Genomic DNA, 22999 nt, shown 5'->3' on the forward strand with positions numbered 1-22999 from the left:
TTCTTTCAACTTTCTGGCTTCTGCTCAAGTACACCTCCCTAGTCCACATGCCCTAGAAAAGCACAGGAACCAGTTCCAGGACTTGGTAATCCACCTGGCACCCCTACGCTCCTCCCCGAGACTACAATCCTGCGGCCCCGGCCCCGCCCAACCCAGGTCCGGCCCCGGCCCGGCCCGTCGCAGCCCTGCCCAGCCCAGGAAGACCCAGCCCACTACAGTCCCGCTCGGGCTCTCTGAACCTCCCCCGCCCACTTCGTTCACGTGACCACGACCCCCCCCCCCCCCCCCCCCCGCTCCGCGCTCCACCAATTAGCAACCACCCCTGTCCACAGCCCTGTCCGCGACGTTCCCCTTTCAAAAAGGCAGCTTTCTCCTCCCGCCTTCAGCCCCGCCCCTTTCCCCACCTCCCCGTCCTGCTGGTCCCTCCCACTTCTCTAAGTCCCCGGCCCCTTCCTCCCCTCCCGTTGACCCCTCCCGCTCCCAAGCTTCGCCCCGCCCCACTCGGGGCCGCGCGCTCGCCCTCCTCTCGCGAGATCTGAGCGTCCCCGCCGCGGCCGCCCGCCTCCCCCTCCCGTCCTCCCACCCCCCTCCCCCCAATCTCTCCACTCTCCGGCTCTCCTCCCTCCCTCCTCCCCCCTCCACCCTCTGGGCCGGATCTCGTCTCGCTGAGGCGGAGGAGGAGAAGGAGGAGGAGGACGTTCGGCCTGCGCAGTGAGATGTTTGTCCGTCGCCGCCGCCGCCGCCATCGCGGAGGAGCGCGATAAAGGGAGCCGAGCCGGGCGTGAGGGGGACCCCGCGGAGCCGCCGCGCCAGCGCAGCCCCCCCTCAGCCGAGCCCGAGCCGCCGGAGCCCGAGCCGCCGCCGCCCCCGCCGCGGCCGCCCAGGGGCCGGCCAGCTCCTCAGCCCAGCCCGGGGGCCGCGCCGCCGCCCGCAGCGTAGCCCCTCGCCTGCCCGCCCGCCTTAAATGTGACACCGGCGCCTCGGAGTGCGACCCGAAGCCGCCGCCGGGGAGGGGACGAGCACCATGTCGAATCTGAGCAAAGGCACGGGCAGCCGGAAGGACACCAAGATGCGGATCCGGGCCTTTCCGGTGAGTCTCTCGTCGGCGCCTGGGACCCCGGGGCCGGGGGCCCGGCGGAGAGCCGCACGCGAGGCCCGGGCTGAACTCCCCCCCAACAGGCCGCAGGCCCGGCCTCCCCTCCCCCACGCCGCCGGCCGCGGGGCGCGAGCCTTCCCGGCAACGGGGCGGCGCGGGGCCCCTGCGCGGCCGCCCTCCCGGGCCGTTCCCCGCGCCCGGCGCCGCGCACCCAGCCGGGGGCTGCTCCTCCAGCCGAGCCGCGGGCGGCGGCCGCGGCCGGGGCCCCTTTGCCGGGGCCCCTTGGCACCTTCCCACGTCCCTGGGGGTGTAGGCCCGGCCCCTGGCGCTCCCCTCCCGGCCCGCTTCCCGGGACCACCGGACCCGCAGGGACGGGGACTGTGCAAGTCCTCCGTGTGTGGGGCGTGCGTGTAACTTTTCACGTGTGGGCTCGCTGCCGTTTCACAAATCCCCTGGCCTCAAAGATGGCCAACCAAGACCTGTCGGATGATGAAGGGGACTGTCCTCTCCCTCTCCCTTCCTCTCCTCGGGGAGGCTTTTGCCACCGACCTGCCCCCCGACGCAGTGACCGTGGTTCCACGTAACGCTCGCTAGTTGTGGACTAACAACATCAGGTGTATTGATAGCGTCTTTCGTCCACAGGCTTCCGAAGCACTTTACAAACTCTCTTGCGCAGGAATTGCCTCGCCACTCGTAGGAGGGTCAAGGGGAAGCCAGAGAAAACGCACTGGACAATTGTGTCGCCCCTTCTTTAGCCTTGGAAGCCCAAAAGAACGAGTAGTCACCGCCCCGAGTTGCTCGTCTCTGTAGGTTTTAGTGACCGCCAACGGGTTCTGCCTAGAAACTTTTCTTTCTGAGCCTTACGCTGAGTTACAGGCGCTTGCAGCGTTCGGTATACGGGGTATAACTTTGGATGTCAGAGCTGATCCAGGTAGCCAATGGCAAGCGATTAAAATGCACTGTTGTAACAGAGAAACTGGACGTACTTGCTCGTGTCGCTACAGTAACAGGTCTACGTCAAGACAGACAAACTAGCAATTGCACGGAAGATTGTAAAACACCGAAACTGGAGAAAGATCTCCGGTGTCTTAGCATCACAGACCCATAACTTGTGAAGGGGGAAAGGTGTGGTTTGTATGTGCTTCTTAGAGCATGCTTTTGCACGAGGGCGATTTGCAGCGAGGGGAGACTTACTAATACAGTTGTCCCAATTGAGTAAGAAGCCCACCCAGAGAACTTGAGGACTGCTCTGAATTCTTAAAACGTTTAAGAAAAAAAAAAATGGACCTGATGCAGAGTTCTGAAATTGTACTTAACCTGAGTGGTGATGTCACTGCATAGAGACTCCAGGCTTTTAGTAAAGATAGGATATGCTCAGGAAAATTGAGTGTTTTGATACACCAATTAAAGGGATTTTGAGTTTTTGAAGTTTTTTCCCCCCCAGTAAATATGAGAAAGAAAAAGAAAGTGAGAAATGTTGACAGAAGAGTACTCGTGAAGTCGATTAGCATGTTTTCCCTTATAATGAAGTGAGCTGGGTTTGTAATGGGTTAGGTAGTGTTTTGCTACTAAATCAGTTGTGAACATTTTTAGCAGAACTTAGAATTAAAAAGAATCTTAAACAGTTTTATACAGTAAGTTTTCTAGGAAAATTTGCTATTCTTGAAGTCTTGAGTTCTTCTAAATCAGATTTGTTAGTAAAATCTGTAATAGCTCACGTTTGACGTTAACTCGTTTTTGTTAATACTGTGAGTAACCACTTGTACTTTTATTTAAGTGTGATCAGTTTTTTCGTCTCTTTAGGTCTACCCGTTCCTACCTGGTCTTCATTCCCTCATTCATTCAATAAATACTACTGTGTGCCAGACACTGTTCTAGGGGCTTGGGATATGTCAGTATAGCTTGAAGAATCAAGATCCCTTCTTTCTGGATGTTGTGTTATTGGAAGAGGCAAGAGACTTTCATTATTCCTTTAGCAGAGGACTATAATAGATGATACGTTAGCGCTGACTACTGAAACTGATTTTTTTTTTTTTTTTTTTTTATGTAGTGTTATGGTTGTGATCTCATTTGGACCTTTTCTGTCCATCACTTGTTGCCATCTAAGATTTTCTAAAATCCTTTATTGAAGTTTGTAAATGACAGGTGTTTGATATTCAGTGGTTTAATATCTGCTAATTTTTAAAAGCATAATTTTTCATTATTTCATAAGTCTTCATACTGCTAAGTAGTTTCCACTGAAAAGAATCCTGTTTTTTAATACATACATTTTTAAGTCATAGTCCTTTGAGCCTTCACTAAGATACATGCGTTGGTGGTATGGTATTTCACTGACTTATCCTTTGGTAAATGTTTGAGTACTTCCTAGACCTTCAAATTTTTTCTTTCAGGTTAGCAATCTTCTAGTAGCAAATACATAGTATTCCATAAAGAAAAAAGAGTATTTATGTGTATACATATGTATAGTACTTACAGGTATTGTATTTTGCATTACTGTTTGGATATATACTGTAGGTACTGTAGTCTAAGAAAATTGTAGTTTACCAGAGGTCTCAAGTGCTCATTTCAGATTCTGTTTTATAAATTGATGCAGAAAGTGTAAAATATGTATTGAGATTGTTTTGTTTTCGTTGCAGAATAGAGTGGTAGGTGGACTTCCAGGTATTTGATAGATGTCTAAGCCTACTGCAGATACAGTCCCATCAGTAAAGTCAAGTTCCTTTTAGCGTTTTGAGGGCATACTGTAAGTGTGCCCTCATCATTGTTCACAAGAGTAAAAGTTATGCCATACCACAGTTTTATACACAATTTGCATTTTAAGTAGAGCTTTTTATAAGATTTTAAGAGAAATGAGTTCTTTTTAAGATGGAAAACAATAGAGGACTTTTTGGATTTATAAATTGTTGATGGACTTAAAGTTTATCCCAGTTTGTTAGCTTTCCTGCAGTGCACTAAAATATATGGCATTTCACATTCTTTTTTTTTTTTTTTTTTTTTGGTACCCTAAATAACAGCAAGGGCCACAAAACATTTTTAAGAAAGGAGCCTGGAGTTGTGGAACTCCTGGAAGCTCTATGGATTTGGATCAGAGTGCTGCCCCAAGAAGTTCTGCACTTCTTTCCTTGCTGTTGCCGTCTGTCTCACCCCTGAGCTTTTGTTCCGCTATGTAGGATTAGTTGCTGTCAGGTGAACCTTTTGTTCTTCCGTTTGAAAAGCCATTCCTCACCATCTGTACTTTCCGCATGGGTTCTGTCCACATGGGCTTGAAAGATTGGATTGGATTGGATTGGATTGGAGGAGATACGTTTGAATGAAAATAACTGGCCTCTCTTCTGGTATGTCTTTTTTGGCTTAGCCGTCAGAGTAGGAATCATGTTATGAAAGTGATGGTCTTTAGAGTGTGGTCTGGAAATGGTTTCAATTGTTAGTTTATAGACGCATGCTAAATCATGATGAAGAGTCTCAGGTTGTGATGTCCACACCATAATTCCAGATGAGCTTCACAGAGCTCCTGTCTGTGTGGCATGAGCAGTAAGTGACGTGGAGGTTATTGTTAGGTGGAAAGCACAGAGTAACATTAGAGAGAGATGAGTTTTAAGATCATCTGTGATATACCTGTGAGCACAAGAGTTTAATAACAAATGGAGACAGTTAAGGTTTTTGTTTTTCCTGGCTGTAGTAAAATTTGCTAAATTTGGGGGAATAGCTTGATGTTCATAATAGATTTCCCTTCCTTAGAGAACATAGTTGTTGTCTAGGACTACTGGAGTGTATAGACGGGAAAGCTGAATGACAGTCTGACAAATCACACGGGGTGGGGAATTAACTATTTTTTGTTCTCTAGTGTAGAGAAATTAAGGAGTAAGGTGTAACAGATTCATTGAAGTGTCACTTACACTTAGACTGATTCTTTCTAATAGTTTCAGGACAGCCAGTTGTGTTGTAGCTGTTAGTACCTCTCTGGCTTTAGAAGTTAAAAAACAAAAGCATAAAGTAGGTATCTATAAGATGTGTATATTTGCATTATCTTCCTAGATAACCCTTCACAGGAGCCTGGAAAATTATTAGTATCAATATTAAATTTGCAACTATTTTAGAGTGTAGAAATTGACCTTCTAAATAATACTTCAGTCACAAGGTCAGTTCATTGAGACAAAATAGAGAAAGCTTCATTTGTTTGTACGTTATTCATTCATTAAATGTAGCTAAGTAATAACAGCACTTTTCCAGTTTATGAAGATTATATGTTTAAGACTAGAGAAAGTAGTATGCCTTCCCTTTGTATTCTAAGTTGCTCCCAGCTGTCCCTTTGAGATAACTTTTTGCTGTTACTTTCAAGATCATCTGATGTTCGTTAGCAGTTTTGTTAAATTTTTGTAAAAGTTACTGACAATTTGTAGTTTTGAATAATCCAATTTTGAAAGTAGTTCTCGTTTGTTCATTGTAAATGCAACAAAAAAGTAAAGGTGTTACTAGTAAGCACAAATCCTTGAGCTATAAAAGGAATTGCAATTAGTGTCTGTCAGTGTATTGTGAAAACCAGTCATAATCTGTCAAAGCAGCGAATTCATTTTAGTAGATTTTCTAATTATAAAAGTGATGCATATTCATGATAGAAAACGTGAAGTATCTAAATTTATAAATAAGGAAATAAAAATCACCTCTAGGGGCACCTGGGTGGCTCAGTTGGTTAAGCGTCCAGGTCATGATCTCACAGTCGTGAGTTCGAGCCCCACATGGGGCTCTGTGCTGACAGCCCTGAGCCTGGAGCCTGCTTCAGATTCTGTCTCCCTCTCTCTCTGCCCCTCCCCCGCTTGTGCTCTGTCTCTATCTTTCAAAAATAAATGTTAAAAAATTTTTAAAAATTACCTCTAGTTCTACTGCTTGGACATAAGCAATATTTACATTTTGATGTGTTTTCTTTTAATTTTTCATATACTCCTGAACCCTTAGTAAAATTGAGGTACTATGTCATGTTACAAACTTTTTTTAAAATATAGTATTTTCATGTTAAATATATCAATATGACTTGTACGGAGTAACACTCTACCGTACCTCAGTTTGCTTAACCATTTCCCTACTGCCAGGTATTTTGATTAATTCCAGTTAGTTCGTATTTCCTCTGCTACAGATAATGCAACTGTGATTATTTAGGCACATAAATACTGAACCTATCCGTGATTATGGAATTACTGAGCCAGACAGAATTGGTATATGTTGCCAAATTGACCTCCAGAAAGGTAGGAATTAATAATAGCTAACACTTAATGAATGCTTATCATGTGCCACACACACTGTTCTTTGTCTTTTACTGTGCTTTGCGTGTGTAAACTCATTTCATTTGCACAAGTGTATGGAGTACTATCATCATTTGTTTTACAAAAGAAGCCTTGAAAACCTAAGAAATTTTCTAAAGGTCACTGTGCTCGTAAGTGGCAGAACTAGTATCCTAATGCAGACCCTCTGGCTCTAAAGGGAATGCTCTTCAGAATTAATTATACAAGTCAAGGTTATATTAGTGTATTTCTATTGTGTAGCAGTGCCTTAGCCAGCATTTCATATCTTTAGTTTCATAGGTGAAAAAATAGTACTTTAATACTTTAATTTGCATGTCTTTGACGACTCCTGAGAATAAAACTATGGATAGTCTGTAGGGAATTTTCCTTTAGTTTTACTTTATTCAACGTGTGTGTTGGGAGTCTGACTAAAAAATAGACTGAGAATATAATAGAGTGTAGGCTTTGGACTGCCAGGTTTTGAGTGTCATTTCTACCTTATTCTAGCTGCGTCGTCTTTAACAAGTTACTTAACTTCTTCTAGCTTCAGTTTTCCCCTCTGAAATGAAAATACTAATAGGACCTACCTTACAGGGTTGTTGTGAAATAGAATAAAGCATTAGAACACTACCTAGCTCGAAGGTGCGGTTTGTACCACTATTTAGCCATGGTTATGCCACAAGTTAAATGTTAAGATTGAATGTTATTTTTACAGGTTGTTATATTGTAATACTAAATGCTCATTTTAGTGATGCTGCCATTTTTTTTGGTACAATTTTTAGAGCTTACATTTTGAAAAGCCTGCATGGCCAGTTTGAACCACACTGAAAATCAGTCCCAAAGGATATAGGTTTGGTACCGTTGGGACACTTGCAAAGAATGCTACTGGCTCTTGGGGGTAGATTCAGAAAAGTTGTGATAATGATTCTTGCATAATCATTGGAATAAGTATGTCACATCTTGGATAACTTTATTGAGGGAGTGTGATGTACATAATAGAAAGTCCACGCCAAATATTTATCTAAAAATACGTTTTGCTTCTCTTCATTTCTTCCCTTTCTTTTCCGTTCCCTTCTTTTTTTGTTTCTCTCATGAGCTCGGTTGTGGACCCTGCCCAAAGCTTACACCAGACACCCTTTTGAACCACGAAGCACTTAGCTTAGTGTTAGACACAGTGTATGGATGGTTAGCGAATGATTGATTAAATGAGAAACTAGGCCTTTAAGCTAAACCATAGTAATTGATTAATTGGATAAGTTGATGCAAGGACCGCTCTGAAATGTTTGAACTCTCTTTGCGACTGTAAGTGAAGTCTTAAGATGTAGTAGGTCTTTAATGATCTTGTGGCACTTCCTTTGAAGGGTAGTCAGCCTAGTCTCCTGAAACAATAATGATTTGAAAGTAGAGCTAGTATGATGCACTGGTAGTAACCTTGGCTGGAGCTTTTGAAGACCAAACCTGTAGTCCGGTCTTTTTTGCTCACTAGCTGTACTCTGCAGTTGACTCCCTTCTCCATGATTTTTTCTTCTCAGCCGGTTGAGCTGTCCACTGTGAACCCCCATTTTCATTGCAGATTGACTCTTCTGTATCTTCAACCTGTTCTCAGAGTTCTTTGCCTTCTTTGCATCTGAAACCTGGCTTTACCCTGGGAATTCAGGCTTATCTTCTTAAGTTGATGTGTCTGTTTTCCTTGGAATTCTTAAATCATTAGGCCCAGAAACCACTTATTAACCACATCTGTCACGTTTTGTGGCCTGGGCCATTGTGAACTGTTCTTTTTTGCACTCCCTGTGACTGTGTCCTAACTTCTTAAACGTGTTCCTTTAGTCACTGAAGACTTTCATACCTTCCTCACATTCTTTCCAGTTCAGATCTTAATTTCATCCAATACATGTGGCACAGTCATTCATTTACTCAATTTAAAATCAGTTATTATGTGTTCCTCCTGGGGGTCAGGATCAAACAGGATGATCAGACAGACCTGGCCTCTTCTTATTACAGTGGTCTTCACTCTGTCTTAGAGCTTGTCATTTTGTTGCTTTAGAAATCTTAAACTTTGATATTACGTTCTATCTTAGCTTCTCCATTTGTTAGATGTAGTGAGCAAATCACTTGTTTCCTCTTTTGTAAGAAGAGAAAACAGTACCTACTTCTTCAGAATAGTTAATACATGTAAAGCTCTTAGGATAGTGTGTGGCACAACGTAAGCATTCTGAATAAATGCAGGTTGTTATTATTTCATTATTCTGTTGTACTTGTTGCTTGTTTTCCTTCTGACATTAATGTGCTCTTGGATCTCAAGAAGATCCCCTTCATTCTTTTAAGCCGTGGTGCCTCCTTATTCGTTAACTAGTTGCTAGTTACTAGTTGCCTCTTCTTTCATGCTACCTCCCCAGAGCAAGGCCAGAAATTGCACAAAGTGTCTTGGATCATTCCACCCATCTGCCTTCACTGCTTATATTTTTTAGGCTGTTGTGCACTCCTGGGGAAAATTGGACGATGGTGATATCTAAGCTGGACTCCCAGGGCCTCTGGGCAGGTTTTTTTGTGTGTGTCCCTGGTAAGCTCCTGCTTCCTTTTCCTGTGCAAGCTATTCCGAACTTTAATCACTGTCTTTAAGCTCTTTATTGAGAATTCTTTTATCTGTCTTCCAGAAATTTAACCACTGCTTCACTGTGAAAACTAATGTTATCTTGTATAAGTTCCTTCAGCTTTCTTTCCTTTCAGTTATAGCCTTTAACCTCTGTCTTGACTCATTCTTTGCCCCTTAGGGCTCAGCGAAGGAAGATGTTCTTTTCTTGTTTTATCATGGTAACTGGCTATCATACTATTATTCTTTATTTTCAAAAGTCTTCTAAGTATACAGTCTGTATCTCCTTTATTAGAACATGATTTTCTTTAGAGGAGGCGTTAAGTCTTTTTGTATTGATCTTTGTCAGTGTAGCACCATAGTATCCAGCAATGTTGCATGAATCAGTGAATAAATACACTCTTGTTTTATTGTCTTTAAGATGGGAAACTACAGCAGTCTTTCTCACAGGTTAGTTGTGAGAAAGTGCTTTCTGAGAAACAGTGGCATCAATGAGACATATAAAAGAATTTTTTAATCATAAGGCAGAGTTTCCAAACAAAAGTAATACATTTGATGTAGGACAGTCATTTTCAAATACTTACAGGGTCTCCAAGACCTAGGAGGCATAGGAGGAGTGGAGGAGGTGTATCTTCAAAAATCTCCTTCTCTTGTTATTTAAAGCCAACTGTAGTTGTCATTTGTACAAAAGATTTCATTTTAAAAAGTTCTATTAACCACTGCTTTAAAATCACTAGTCGTTAATCCAGCCTTTTTAAAGTCAAGGAGAGCCCTGCTTGCTCAAGTTGGGACAATTACTGACAAATTGAGAACGGATTCCTTTCGTTGGCCTTAACCCCTTATCCGGAGGTTTTGCTACTAGAAAGCATTCCTTTATTTTTTTAAGTCAGTTTCAAGTTGAAAATGTGGTTAAATAAAACTTCTTAAATTTGATTTTCATTCGTTTAGTACTTGCAATCGAGAAAGGAATGGACCCAGATTTACTCTTTAAGTGACAAAGGTTACTGCTAAGCAAACGAAGAAGACTTCAAAGGAATGTCTTTAACTACTTTAAGAAAATACAAGCTTTTTTGGAGATATTTTTCTATAAAAGCAACCCCTCAATCGTAAGAGGAATTCTTTAACATAATGATTGCACGTCATTCTTTTCTGAAGCAACTCTGAACTGAGCAACCCTTAACCTCTCCTATTTGCTCTATCCTCTTGACAGTAATCATGATAAATTCTTTTTCTTTTTTCATTTTCAATTTATAGATAGTATGAGAAATTGCTTTATGAGATTATTACTACAACTTGTTGAATGTCTATTTTATGTTAGGCTGTGTTTTAGGTACTTGGAACTATAATTATCTCAAATCCTTTAGATGTTACTGTTTTAAATCTGTTTAGGTCCGAGAGATACCTGGTAAGGTATGCATAATATCACATGTACGTCTAAGAAAAGGCAGAGCTGGGATTTAGATCCCAGATCTGATTCAAAAATTCATGTTCTTCCCGCTGTACCACACTGCTTGGGTGTATTCTTTTAAGCATTTGCTAGGTTCTGAAATATTTACTTTCTCAATAGGAATATATTGGAAAATTAATTCTAAGATTGCTGTTCAAATTATTAACCAGGGGCAGGTCCAGGGGCCCTAAAATTTATACAGTGCAGTACTCCTGATGAAAAGAAATCGAAATTAGTTTTTGGTCATTGGAAGGAGCCTTTGAAAGTATAAATCTTGCTAGATTGAAGATAAAATGCATCTCTCATAAGACAATAAAAGTTACTAAAAACTTGAAATCAATGGAAGTGTATATTCAGTAAAATTTGTGTTGATAAATTAAGGGTATCCTTATATGTATTGACTTGAATTAAGCAAAGTCATAACTTATAAGAAAGACATTAGTTGATACATTTGTGAGTTAACACTTTCCTTTTTAAACTAGAAGACTGATAGCACAATTTTTTATAAACTTTTTCCAATTAGCAGACGTTCATCTTAAGTATAGGTTTAGAAAAAAGTGATTTTTTTTTTGAAATTAACATGTTATACTTTAATATAATCCTTAATTTTTGTCTTTGAGAATATACTAAGAAGTAGGTTAAACAGTGAAATCAATTTTGAAGCACAAAGAGCAGATACTTTAAAATAATTCACTTTTCCTTATGGTACATGCAAATGAGACATGAAAAAAGTGTTTTGTTTTGTTTTTTGATGAAACTATCCCTAGCCAACTAAACAAGTCATTTATTTGCTCTTGTTTATATTCATATTTTAATTTTTAAAAGCTAAAAGGGATTTTAGAGAGAATCTGTGCCAGTCTTCCTTAATAGATGGGGAAAGGGAGGACTAGAGAGGATGATTTACCCAAGGGGATACTCTCATGACTTGAATTTATGGAAGAACCATGACTAGAAGCCTGATTTCCAGTTTAAAGGTCTTTTCTCTAGACCAGACTGAAACAATCATATAGCCATAATAATTCAGTGTCCACATTAGCCTATTCAGTTACTAAATGTTGTCTTAAAATTGTGCACCCAGGTGATTTGAGTTGACATGGAGGTAACAACAGAAGGACACTTACTTTAGGACCCTGGGATTTCTTCACTGCTCTAATTAGCTGTGTGATCTTGAGTAAGCCACATGGCCTCAGTTTCCTTATTTGTAAAGTGAGATTTTAATTTGTGGTTATCTTATGCTCATTCCAGCTCTAAAACTTTCAGTAAAAGGCGGTGCATTTATACACCAGTCTAGTTGCCGAATGCTGGTGTGTTCTCCCATGGTTTAAAACATTTTCTGTGATGGTGCAGTAGTCAGCTACCTATCTTTTGGATTTAGAATTTTCTTTAAAATCAGAGTGGTGTTAAGGGGTACCTGGGTGGCTCTGTCGGTTAAGCTTCTGACTTCGGCTCAGGTCATGATCTCATGGTTCATGAGTTTGAGCCTGGGCCAGGCTGTGTGTGATAGCTCAGAGCCTGGAGCTTGCTTCGGATTCTGTGTCTCCCTCCCTCTCTGCCCTCCCTGGCTCTCACTCTGTCTCTTCCTCTCTCAAAAATAAATAAACATTAAAAAAATTTTTTTTTTAAAAGTCAGAATGGTATTATTTCAGTGATGATGCTTAAATAGTAATACGAAGCAGTGGGAAATTAGCTCTGGTTTTTTTGCTTTTTTTTGGGCATACTTTGTGTGAATTGGTAGCTTCAAGGAATTTTTGAGCAGATTTGATACCAGGTTTTTGTAGTAATTTTTTTGATGGACTTTTGGTATCCTGTCTCATTTGATTACAGTTTAGATTCATTCAAAGACAAAGCTAACAGGTAATTTATACTTTTTCACATTTTTTCCCTCATCCATTGGACTGTGTATTGCTGATTTCAGGGTAAACTAATTTTCAATTTATAGGGCTTTTGACACATTATCATAGTTTTAAAAAACAAGGTTTACCCGTTTCAAAACCACTTAGTGACCTAGGCTAAAGAGAAGAAAATATTGTCACTTTTGATTAAAATTAATACTTTTAGATTGTTAGGATGGAAATACGGAACTCAAACATACGCTCAGATATAAAGTATGAGTAATTTTCTTGGGGCCCTTGGGTGGCTTTGTCAGGTAAGTGTCGGACTTTGCCTCGGGTCATGATCTCACGGCTCCTAGTTCGAGTCCTGCTAGTTCGAGCCCTGCGTTGGACTCCATGCTGACAGCTTGGAGCCTGGAGCCTGCTTCAGATTGTGTGTCTCCCTCTCTTGCTCTGCCCCTCGCCTGCTCACGCCCTGTCTGTCTCTCTCTCTCTCTCTCAAAAATGAATAAACATTTTAAAAAAAGTATAAGTAATTTTCTTAATGGGGGAAGGTCTCTAATTATGATGTTTGAGGAGTTCCAGTTACAATGAATGTTGTATTCTTTGGGTAAAATGTGTTTCAATGTACCAGGCATGTAGCCTGCCTCCCCCTCCCCCTCCCCCCCCTTTTTTCTTTTTTTCAGTGAGGACAGCACAGTAGGACAGTGACAAACTTCTTGGCTCAGTGAGAATACTTAAAATTGCATCTTACTGTGATTATTATCAGACCATGAAATGTCACACATATCCTTTCTCATATATGCAAAAGTCATTCATGGAGATATATTTGAAATATATTAGTTGTACTCAAGTCATTTGTAACTTACATGGACTTTAATAGGCTAATCTGGAAGTTTGACCTTTGGTATTTGAAAGAAAATATTGTTCCAAATTTCCATATTGATTTTTTTGAACAGCCTCCTCCTGCTGAGTGCTGAAATGCAGATTATAATTGAACCTTCTATTGATGATTTAGCTTTCTCATTATAAACATACTGTTCTGTAATGGTATTAGAGGCCAGCTGAATGTGGATCGGGTTTAGGTTGTGATTTCACAGAATTGTCCCAGGATCCTGTGCCTTTCTAATTGATCATCTTTTTCTCTGCTCCCTTGACATCAGTTCCTACTTTCGGCAGCATGGTTCTGCACTCATCTGATCTCCACTGTAAGCACAGAGAAACTGGTTAAAGAAACATCAGTCTCAACTTTACATTCAGGTTTAAGTCATTAAGTGAGGCTGTACGTCAGTTTTGTGTAGTAAAGAAGCGAATGTATTGAGTAAGTGCTGTGTGCCAGATGCTTTCACAAACTTTCTTAATTGCCACACAGTGCATCATCTCCCATTTCTCCTGCCACAAGCATGTGAGGAAAGTAAACTCTGGAAAGTTAAATAACTTGTCCAAAATATGAATGTATAGCATTGTACTGTTTTCCTTAATACTTGAGTCTTTTGTTGTATTTTTGATGGTTGAGGTTGGTTAAAGATTAACTGATGGATAAATGGGATTATTGCAGATGTCATAAGCCGTTGTGTAGTCATGTCATTGGTCATCAGATAAGACTCATCATCATCATTAACTGTAACTGGACTACATTCAAATCATAGTTTTTGAAAGTCACCTAGGCATTGTCCCATGTATTATAAAGGATACAATAAAATAAAGGGAGAGAGACTTTATATTACTCTAAGTTGCTTATAATCTGGAAGGCAGCTTCCTTACATAATTTATGGCTTAGTTGTGTCTCACTAGAATACTGTCATTCCTCAGATATTTGTACCAGAGCAGTTTTTTTTTTGAGGCTGAAGCTCAAAATTAAGATTAAGCATTTTTCCTTGTTTATTTTTTTTCTAGCTGTGTCATTCTGAATTGCTTGGAATTTCAAATTCTCACCCTTTTCCCCCACCCACCCTGTTCTAAATTTCTTGTTGAAAATTATTCACAGGGGACTAAAGACTTCTTGTGCTTTGTATACAGTGGATGTGAAGAATACAGTTCTCTTCATTTTAGTTTAATTGGCTCATGCTGTAGTTCTCTCCAACTCTTGGTAATTACAGAACCTTCAAGATGTGTAAGTATATAACAGACCGACATCCTTTCAAATTCAGACATTTTAAAGGTTATGTTTTTACATCATTTGAAATAGTGTAGATGAATAACCAAAGATATTTGTGAAAGAAAATAAACACTTAAGGTTATTTTTGCTGTTGATACTTACTAATGAGGGAATTGTAATCCTGGATTAGGAAGATGCAAGAGGGTGGAGGTCATTTTTAAAAATTAAACTCTTGATTTGTTTTTTAAAAGTCTCATTAAACCATAAGCATTTAAGGATACTTAATTATAGCTTTCCTTTTAAAAAGAACTTTTGTTTTCTTGCTAAATGAATTTACCTTCCTTGCTGATCACTTTATGACTTGAACTTGTTGGAGCAGAATACTGTCTATGCCTAATAATGAGCAAACATTACGTGTATGTATGCATTCCATTATTTTATTGTTTTGTTGAGGCATTACATTCCTTCCTGAGTGTATTTGCAATTAATGGATCCTAAGTAAAGCAATTTCATCAGTGAGATCAAAATCCTGCTCAAATAATTTAGAATATCACTTTAAAAAAATGTTACTACTCTTTTTAAAAAAGTATACAATGTTAAGGCCTTTAAGTTTTATAACTCTGAGTGAAGTATATAGACTGATGTTTTTATGGTTAACATATTGATGAAATTTGGGGCGCCTGGGTGGCTCAGTGGGTTAAGCATCAGACTTCACCTCAGGTCATGATCTCGTAGTTTGCAAGTTTGAACTCCATGTGGGGCTCTGTGCTGACAACTCGGAGCTTGGAGCTTGTTTCGGATTCTTTGTCTCCCACTCTCTCTACCTCTTCCCTGCTCACACTCTGGCTGTCAAAAATAAGTAAACATTAAAAAAAAATTTTAAAAATATTGATGAGATTAGAGGTTAACTGGCAGTTAATGTTGTATTCTGTACCAAGGATGGGTGAGAAATTGAGGTTCATCAATAACATAATTATTTTAGCACTGTTACTGACATGTTCAGTAGATTCTAAGACCAAAAGCATGCATATAGAAGAATCTGCTTTTGAAGCCCATTTCCTTTGTTTTCAGTTTTTTGATTTAGGGGAAAGATTGTAGCTTATGGATCCTCTCCTGAAGGGGCTTTTCTGCCTATGATTTTCTTCCTAGTTAATATTTATTAATAAAGTTAATGATTAAGTAGTTAAGTGAATAGGAAAATCTGAAAATACTACTTGATAAATGAAATTTAAGGGTTTATTGCTTGCTTGCACATGATTATACTTTATTTGAAAAGGACATTTGATTATTTTAAAATTACGTTAATTGCAGTAGATAAGCACCTTAAAATATATTTCCATATCCTTATGCTTACTAATTCAGATGTTCGTGTTTTCAAAATTGCATTACTGTAATACAGATAAATCAAGATACTTTCACCAGGCATTTGTTTATGGCCTTCTAAGTGACATTGAAGAAAAATATATAACTCCTTAAGTATCTTGTAGTCTACTGGAGGAAAAAGATGCACAGATAATTATGAAGCAGTATGGAGTGTAGTGATAGATATGACCTGAGTATTATGAAAGAGCTGAGAAGGAGTCCACTCTGCGATAGAAGGTCAGGGAAGGATTCCTGGAGGATAGAGGACATCAGAGCTGTGTTCAGAATCTTTGTAAAGAATCAGATATAGAAGAGGCAGAGGAGAGGATTTTAAGAAAACATGGGAAGATGGGGCGCCTGGGTGGCTCAGTTGGTTGAGCGCCTGACCCTTGGTTTCGGCTCAGGTCATGATCTCACAGTTTGTGGGTTCAAGCCCCACATTGGGCTCTGCAGCTGGTAGCATGGAGCCTGCTTGGGATTCATTCTTTCTCTCTTTCTCTGTCCCTCCCCCGCTCAAGCTGTCTCTGTCTCTCTCAAAATAAGAAAAAGTAAAAAAAAAACAAAATTTAATGAAAAAAAAAAAGGCGACATGGGAGGGTGGTGAATGAGGGGGAGGTGTCTCACTGGATGGGAATAACCACTGATTTAATGTTGTTAGGAATAAATGTAGTAGTGAGTGAAAGATGAAGTTAGAGAAGTAGGAATAGACTAGATTTTGAATATGATTAAAGTACACTTTTAAAGTACATCCTTCCACCCTGTTATTAATGAGAACTAGGTTTTGAACAGGGGCATGATGCTCACATTTATTTTTTAAATGGTGATTCTGAGGAAGATAGATTCTGAGAGGTATTTGAGTTCATGATAGTTGGAATGCTGTCATAGTGACCTAGAGGAAAGTTTTAGGACAGTAGTATGCAGGATGAAAGAATGGGAGCATATTTGAGAAATATTTTGGTCCTACTGTTAGCAGCACCTGATGATTGGATGAGATGGGGATGAGAGAGGAAGAAGAAAAGTTATACATAAATAATTCACAAACCAGCTAGTTATACATGCTTCTAAACTAGCTGGTTTGTGAATTAAAGAATATAGGAGGAGGGTTAGTTTAACAGGGCTTTTGGACATGGTAAGTTTGATCTGTTTCTGGAGCATTTAGTTTGAGATGTCCAGCAGGCAATTGAATACGGTAGTTTCATGTTTTGGAGGAACATCTGGGCTGGCAGTACAGATTTGGGAGCAATTACCACACAAGCCAGTAACTTATTCTTTGAGATGTGGGCCAAACTTCGTGGGAAATCTGAAAGAGCTCAAGACTCATCATCCAGAAAAAGAAAATGCACACAACATTATTTGGTAAAATTTTGTATGCAGTTTTAGGAAGCTTCAGAATCCCTTGCTAATCTGGTGTCTTACAATTTTTTGAACTTTAGATGTGTGGGTAATAACTGTAATCATGATAATGGATGGAAATGCATAGTGACCCAGTATAGAATGAAAACAGCCAAAGACAGAGCCCTGGGGGTTAAAATGCCATTTAAAATGGCACTGGAAGAATAGGAGATATGAAGTAGAGAATACCGTTTCTGAAAGAAGGCTTCATTATATTGACTTGCATTTAGCATAGTTGTACCCTTAAGTATTGTTGTTTTAGCTCATGTTTTTTGTTTTTTGTTTTTTTATTAAGCTTGAAAAGTTTTTTTTTGTTTGTTTTTTTCTTTGTGACAGTTATTCCCATTGATGAGAGCTCAAGAGATTCTATCACTGGAAACTTTTGTTAGTCGACATGTGAGGGATTGTGCTGTGTCCTGGGCTGGGCTAAATTCTTCTGACCTTCTTTAATCTTCATGTTAGTCCTTTGAGCTAGATACTGTCACTGAACCTCCTTAACAAGTGAGGAAATGAAGATTTAAGTAATTTTTCCAAGGTCACATGGGTTGTTAATTTAGCAAAACCATGACACAAATCCAGGCCTTTTGGACAGCAAAAGTTAGATACTCTACTAATATTCCACACTATGTTTCCCAGGAAAATCAGTGACTGACACTGTGATATTACTATATCATGTTAGCACAGTGCAGTGTAATGTGATTCAGTAGTTTGGACTAGATTTGGGGATATATAAATCCTAATTTCTGTGATTTGGGGTAAGTCATTCAGTCTCTCTGGGTCTATTTTCTTTTTATTTACCTGAAAATTTCTACACCTAAACATTGTTATCCTTTTGCTCCATCTCTACTCTGTCCATAAAACATGAATACTGAAGAAAATACTGCATACAGTCTTGGATTATAAAATGACTCTTGGTTTATATATGTAAGAAATGATTTATTATAACGTAAAGGAAATTCCTACAATAGTCAAAGTCTCTGATTTATGTTTTTTAAAATTCTTTAGTTTCTAATAGCAAATTTAGTAATTCATGATGGGTAGAGATATTTTTGTACATTTTCTAGCTTTCGTGGGAACTTATTTAGAGCCTGGAAAGATCATTTGCAGTTTTGCTCAACTATTAGCAGTATAGTTATTACTGGAGTTTATAGTCCACATTAACTTGGTTTTTCTCTGGAATTGTTTTGCTTTATTCATTCGTTATTTAATGTCAAGAGATGTTTTCAGTCTGCTTTTTAATAATCTCTGTATATGCTGCCAGCAAACTAAAACCACATTGCACACATACATGGAGTACTTGAGGCCGTCATTATCACATGGACTTGTATATTTTATTTATGGGAACTTACGACCAGCTACATCTTAAAATATATGGATGGCATCCTATGTGTCAGGATATGTGATAAAAATAGATAGTAGTTTTGATGTTGGGGTAAATTCTCTAAAGGCCATTTTGGAAAAGTTTCTGGTAGACCTGGGATTTGAAGAAGATTTGAGTAGTAAAAAAGTTGTTCTGTTAAAGAGTTCCTTTTTAAGCACCCCAGAAAAGATTAGAATAATAAGACTCAGTTTGAGTCCTCTGCTTAAGAATCCTCTATGATTGAGGGTTGAACTGATATTTTGTTGCTAGGGTGACGGGAAGAACTATTTTGCCTACCTATATTCCTTACTCTTCCACATTCATACCCATTGGACATAGCTTGGAAAGGATTGTGTTTTGTTTTGTTTCATTTCCATAAACCACTTCATTGAGGTGTGCAACTTGATGGATTTGTAGGTAAGTATTCACCTGTGAAGGCTTCAACATAACCTATGCAATTAACACACTCATCATCACCTCCAGAAGTTTCTTCCTGCCCTCTTTGGAGAGGATTCCATTAGCTCAGTAATTTCTATTCAGTTCAGGTCAGAAATATTTGCGGAGCTGACGAGTAATTGTTGCCATGTTTCCCAAGTTGTGAATGCAGAACATGTGGGTTATATGTGGCATAATAACAGCTCCTTAGAGATTAGTAGGAGATCATTCTGTCAACAAGTATGAATGTCTGTTATATGCCATGTATTACTTTAGTTGGTGAGGGATTCCACAGTGAAAAAAATCCCTGCCTTCATGGAGTGGACATTTGGCTGGAAGAGGGAGGCCAGGAAAAGAAGTATGGAATGTAGTATTGGAATTTGGGGGTCACTGGTAAGAGTAGACTGCTATTTTAAAGGCAGTGAGCAGTTAAAGCTTTATTTTATGGTGATGAGCAGCGTTTGTGAGGTTGATAAAGTGATTGAGCTATGGAGATGCCTTAGGGAAGAACAGTTGAGAGACAATAGAGAGTGGCAAATACAAACACCTCAAAGTGAACTTGTTTGACACCTTCAGAAGAATAGCAAAGAGGCTGGTGTGCTGGAGCAGAGTGAGCAAGGAGGAACAGATGAAGTCAGATGATCAGATTGAGTCACATTTTGTAGTTTGTATAAGGACTTTGACTTATAACTCCAAGAGCAATGAAAAGTCACTTGAGGGTTGTGAGCAGAAGAGTGGCATGATAGTGGGCCAAGAGCAGAAACAGACCAGTTAGGGGGCTGTTGGGATGGTCTGAGAGTTGATGGTGGTTCGGCTAAGGCTAGTAGTAGTGGAAGAGGTGAGCAGGAGTTAGATTCTGGGTACATTTTGGAGGTAGAAACAATCGAATTTCCTGTTGGATTAGAATCGAGATGAGGGAATACAAGGGATTACAAACTTTTGGCCTTAGCAACCGAAAGGATGGTGTGGACATTTGCTCATTTGGAGAAGGCTGCAGGGGAAGCAGACTTTGGGGGCAAAGATTAGGATTTCTGTTTTGGACACGGTAAATTTGAGATGCTTCGTAGGTATTCAAGTGGAAACATTGAAAAGGTGCTGAATGTAGAACTCTGACATCAAGGGCAGAAGGCCAAACGAGGTCTATAAATTTGAGGTTAACTTGAAGCCGTGAACATAGATGAGACCAGCTTCACCTGAAAACTGAGTTGTGGTCAGAGGGGTTTAGGGTGGGAGGTTGCTGTGAGAAGGAACCAGTAAGCAGACTGACAAATAGAAGCTAGAGAAATAGGAAGAAAAACGAGATTGTAATGCTTGGAAGGCAAAGCAAGGAATCTGTTTCAAGGAGTAGGCATGATCAGCTTTTTCATTAACTGCCAGATGGGTCAGGTATGATGAGAACTAAAACTTTGACCGTTGACATTTAGCAGGATGGAAGTCGCTGATGAGTTTGTCAAGTAGTTTTCAGTGAAACAGTAGAAATGAAAGCCTTATTGGAGTAGAGTCAAGATACAGTGGGGGAAGTGGGGCTTGGAGTCAGTGAATGTAGAAATCTCTTAAGTCTTGTGATTTCTCTGTAAATGGAAAAGAGAAATTTGATGGTACTGGAGAAGTATGAGGGTTTGTGAGGATTTCTGTTTAACATGGGAAACTGATGATTTTGAATGTGGGTGGAAATTATCTAGCAGAGAGGAAAGAATGTGGTGATGATGAGGAGAAGGGAGATTGGTAAAAGGTTCTTTATAGGTGAGTTGGCATGGAACTAAACTTCGTTCTGTATAGGTATCACCTGGGTTCAAAATGCGGATTATGGTTCTGTAGGTCTGGGGTGGAGCCTGAAATTCTGCATTTCTGTAGTAAGTCCTTGATGATGTCTATGTTTCTAGTCCCTGTGCTATAATTTGAGCAGAAGAACTTGGTACTTTGAGCACCAGGACTAGCAGGGTATATTGATTCATAATCCTATAGATTGGTGGATATGGTTGGGGTTTGTGCATTGTGTCTTCAGATTGTTTCTGTTTTCTCAGTAGAACAGGAAGCAAGTCATTATCCTAGAATGAGGATGAAGGAGATGGTGTAAAATCAGCTGTTTGGTAGAGTTAACGGTCTAGAATGTAGGATGGTGGGGTTGTACTCTGGGCCCACTTGTGGTTAGTGGTTATGAATTTAAACCAAGACCTATTGAATATGGGTGTGTGTGTGTGTGTTACTCATTTACTTTCCGCTACACACATGGGTGAGTGTGAGGAGTTGGTGGGTAGGTGTGGTTTAGAATGGTAAGTATTTTGGAGGGGAGAGGGGCAACTGATTCATGGGTGTATGTATACAAGGTAGCTACAAATGATGGGACTGTGGAATCTGAACCGGGAAAGGAAGAAAATAAGAGAATCCTAGGTTAAACAGAAAATGTGGGGTTTTTGTTTTGTTTTTAATTGCACGTCTTCTTCCAATCTTTAATTTGCTAAGGAGCTCTGTAAATCTTCAGGAGAGGAAAATAGTGTTCATGTCCTCAGTTTCGTTTTTTTTTTTTGTTTTTAATTAGGGAACTCTTTCTGTCTCAGCATCTCTCTGAGCTTGTATTCCACTAAATAAACTAAGGGAAGGATGTCTTAACGCTTTTGGCTAAAGCCAGGTATTAACATCGGGGATTATGATTTCATTTAAATTGGAGGGTTTTGATGCACGTAAGAAAGGAGGAAAGTCTTAAGGATTTTTTTACAAAAATGGCTTTTGTCAGCTCTAAAAACTATTCTTATGTGTATTTTTTAATTTTTGTTAGAACAGACTGTTAACATCCTTATTAAGTAATGCAGATTTATAGTCATAGCCATATAATAAAATAATTACTCTGTGGACAAATACAGAAAGATTTTCAACCATTGGTGTTTTTTTTTGTCTTTTTGTCTCTCTTGGATATTACAGATGACCATGGATGAAAAATATGTAAACAGCATTTGGGACCTTCTGAAAAATGCAATTCAAGAAATCCAGCGTAAGAATAACAGTGGTCTTAGTTTTGAGGAGCTCTATAGAAATGCTTATACAATGGTTTTGCATAAACACGGAGAAAAGCTCTACACTGGACTAAGAGAAGTTGTTACCGAACATCTCATAAATAAGGTATCCAACCTTAAAGGACTGTTGTTAATTCTATGGAATCTAGAAAATCCTTTATATACTATATAGTGCTGTGACTAGCAGTGTTAGCTTTAAAGGCTGTAGGAAGCCTCGAGAAATAATAATTAGCGGCTGTGTTCTAAAACCTCACTCAGAATTTCTAACCAGCTAAGTCACAATTTTTGATAATCGAGGGAAGATGAAATTTGTGATTTATGATAAATACATTCTTTGTAATCACTATTAAGGAAACAGACTTTGATTAACTTATAAATGCTTGTTTATTAATGTGTGATTTACAGATCATTATTTTTTCCTTGAAATGCTTAATCAGTCAGCCCATTTTAGCTTTCTCTACTTCCTCTGTATACTTGAAAGGAATAAAACTACAATGTTTAAAAAATACCGTCTAAGACTTTTCACCAGTTGAAATTGACTGTTTTAACCAAGTTCCATAGTAAACATGAATTTAAAAAAAAAAAAAACAACATAAATTAGTGTTGGGCTGTTAACATTAGAAAATGTTTCTTTGGTTCTAAAATGATGTTTTTGTTTTTTTAGAATAAATCTTTATATAAAGCAAACTTTTCTATTGCAAGTATGTCTTGCTTTTAAGATTGTCTGATGAAATGTAAAATACCACAGATAAATAAAAACTTCTCAAAGTTTTTGTGTGGTAGTAGGGTGTTCGTTTTTTAAATTTTATTTTGAAAAGAAATGGAAAAGTTGCACCAAACAGTACAGTGATCTCTTGTAGATTCAACAGTTGCTAACATTTTGCCAATCTTGCTGTTGATACTGGTTATTATTACTATTATTGATATTACTATTACTGAACAATTAGTGAATAAGTTTTAAAATCGTTTACCCTCAAATACTTTGGGATGTTTGTCCTGAGAACAAGGAAATTCTCTCACTTAACCAAAGAACAATGTTCAAAATTAGGCAGTTTAACATTACTATAATACAGTTACCAGATACAGTCCACATTCATACT

At 39.3% G+C, this 22999-nt stretch overlaps 1 protein-coding gene across 2 annotated transcripts in view; it reads left to right on the forward strand.

Moving 5' to 3' along the window:
• Positions 1 to 598: 598 nt before the first annotated feature.
• CUL3 (cullin 3) overlaps positions 599 to 22999 on the forward strand; it is a 94699-nt gene continuing 72298 nt past the window's right edge. The window contains exons 1-2 of one of the 2 annotated variants that reach the window (XM_019445775.2): positions 599 to 1090; positions 21808 to 22005. In XM_019445775.2, the coding sequence (XP_019301320.1) occupies positions 1025 to 1090; positions 21808 to 22005 (264 nt within the window). In that variant the 5' untranslated portion in view covers positions 599 to 1024. The remainder of the gene's footprint in view (positions 1091 to 21807; positions 22006 to 22999) is intronic. The other variant, XM_019445776.2, reaches the window with a different exon arrangement.

The sequence above is a fragment of the Panthera pardus genome, unplaced genomic scaffold, assembly GCF_024362965.1.
Source record: "Panthera pardus isolate Hobbes unplaced genomic scaffold, ASM2436296v1 HiC_scaffold_10, whole genome shotgun sequence".
Taxonomy (NCBI): domain Eukaryota; kingdom Metazoa; phylum Chordata; class Mammalia; order Carnivora; family Felidae; genus Panthera; species Panthera pardus.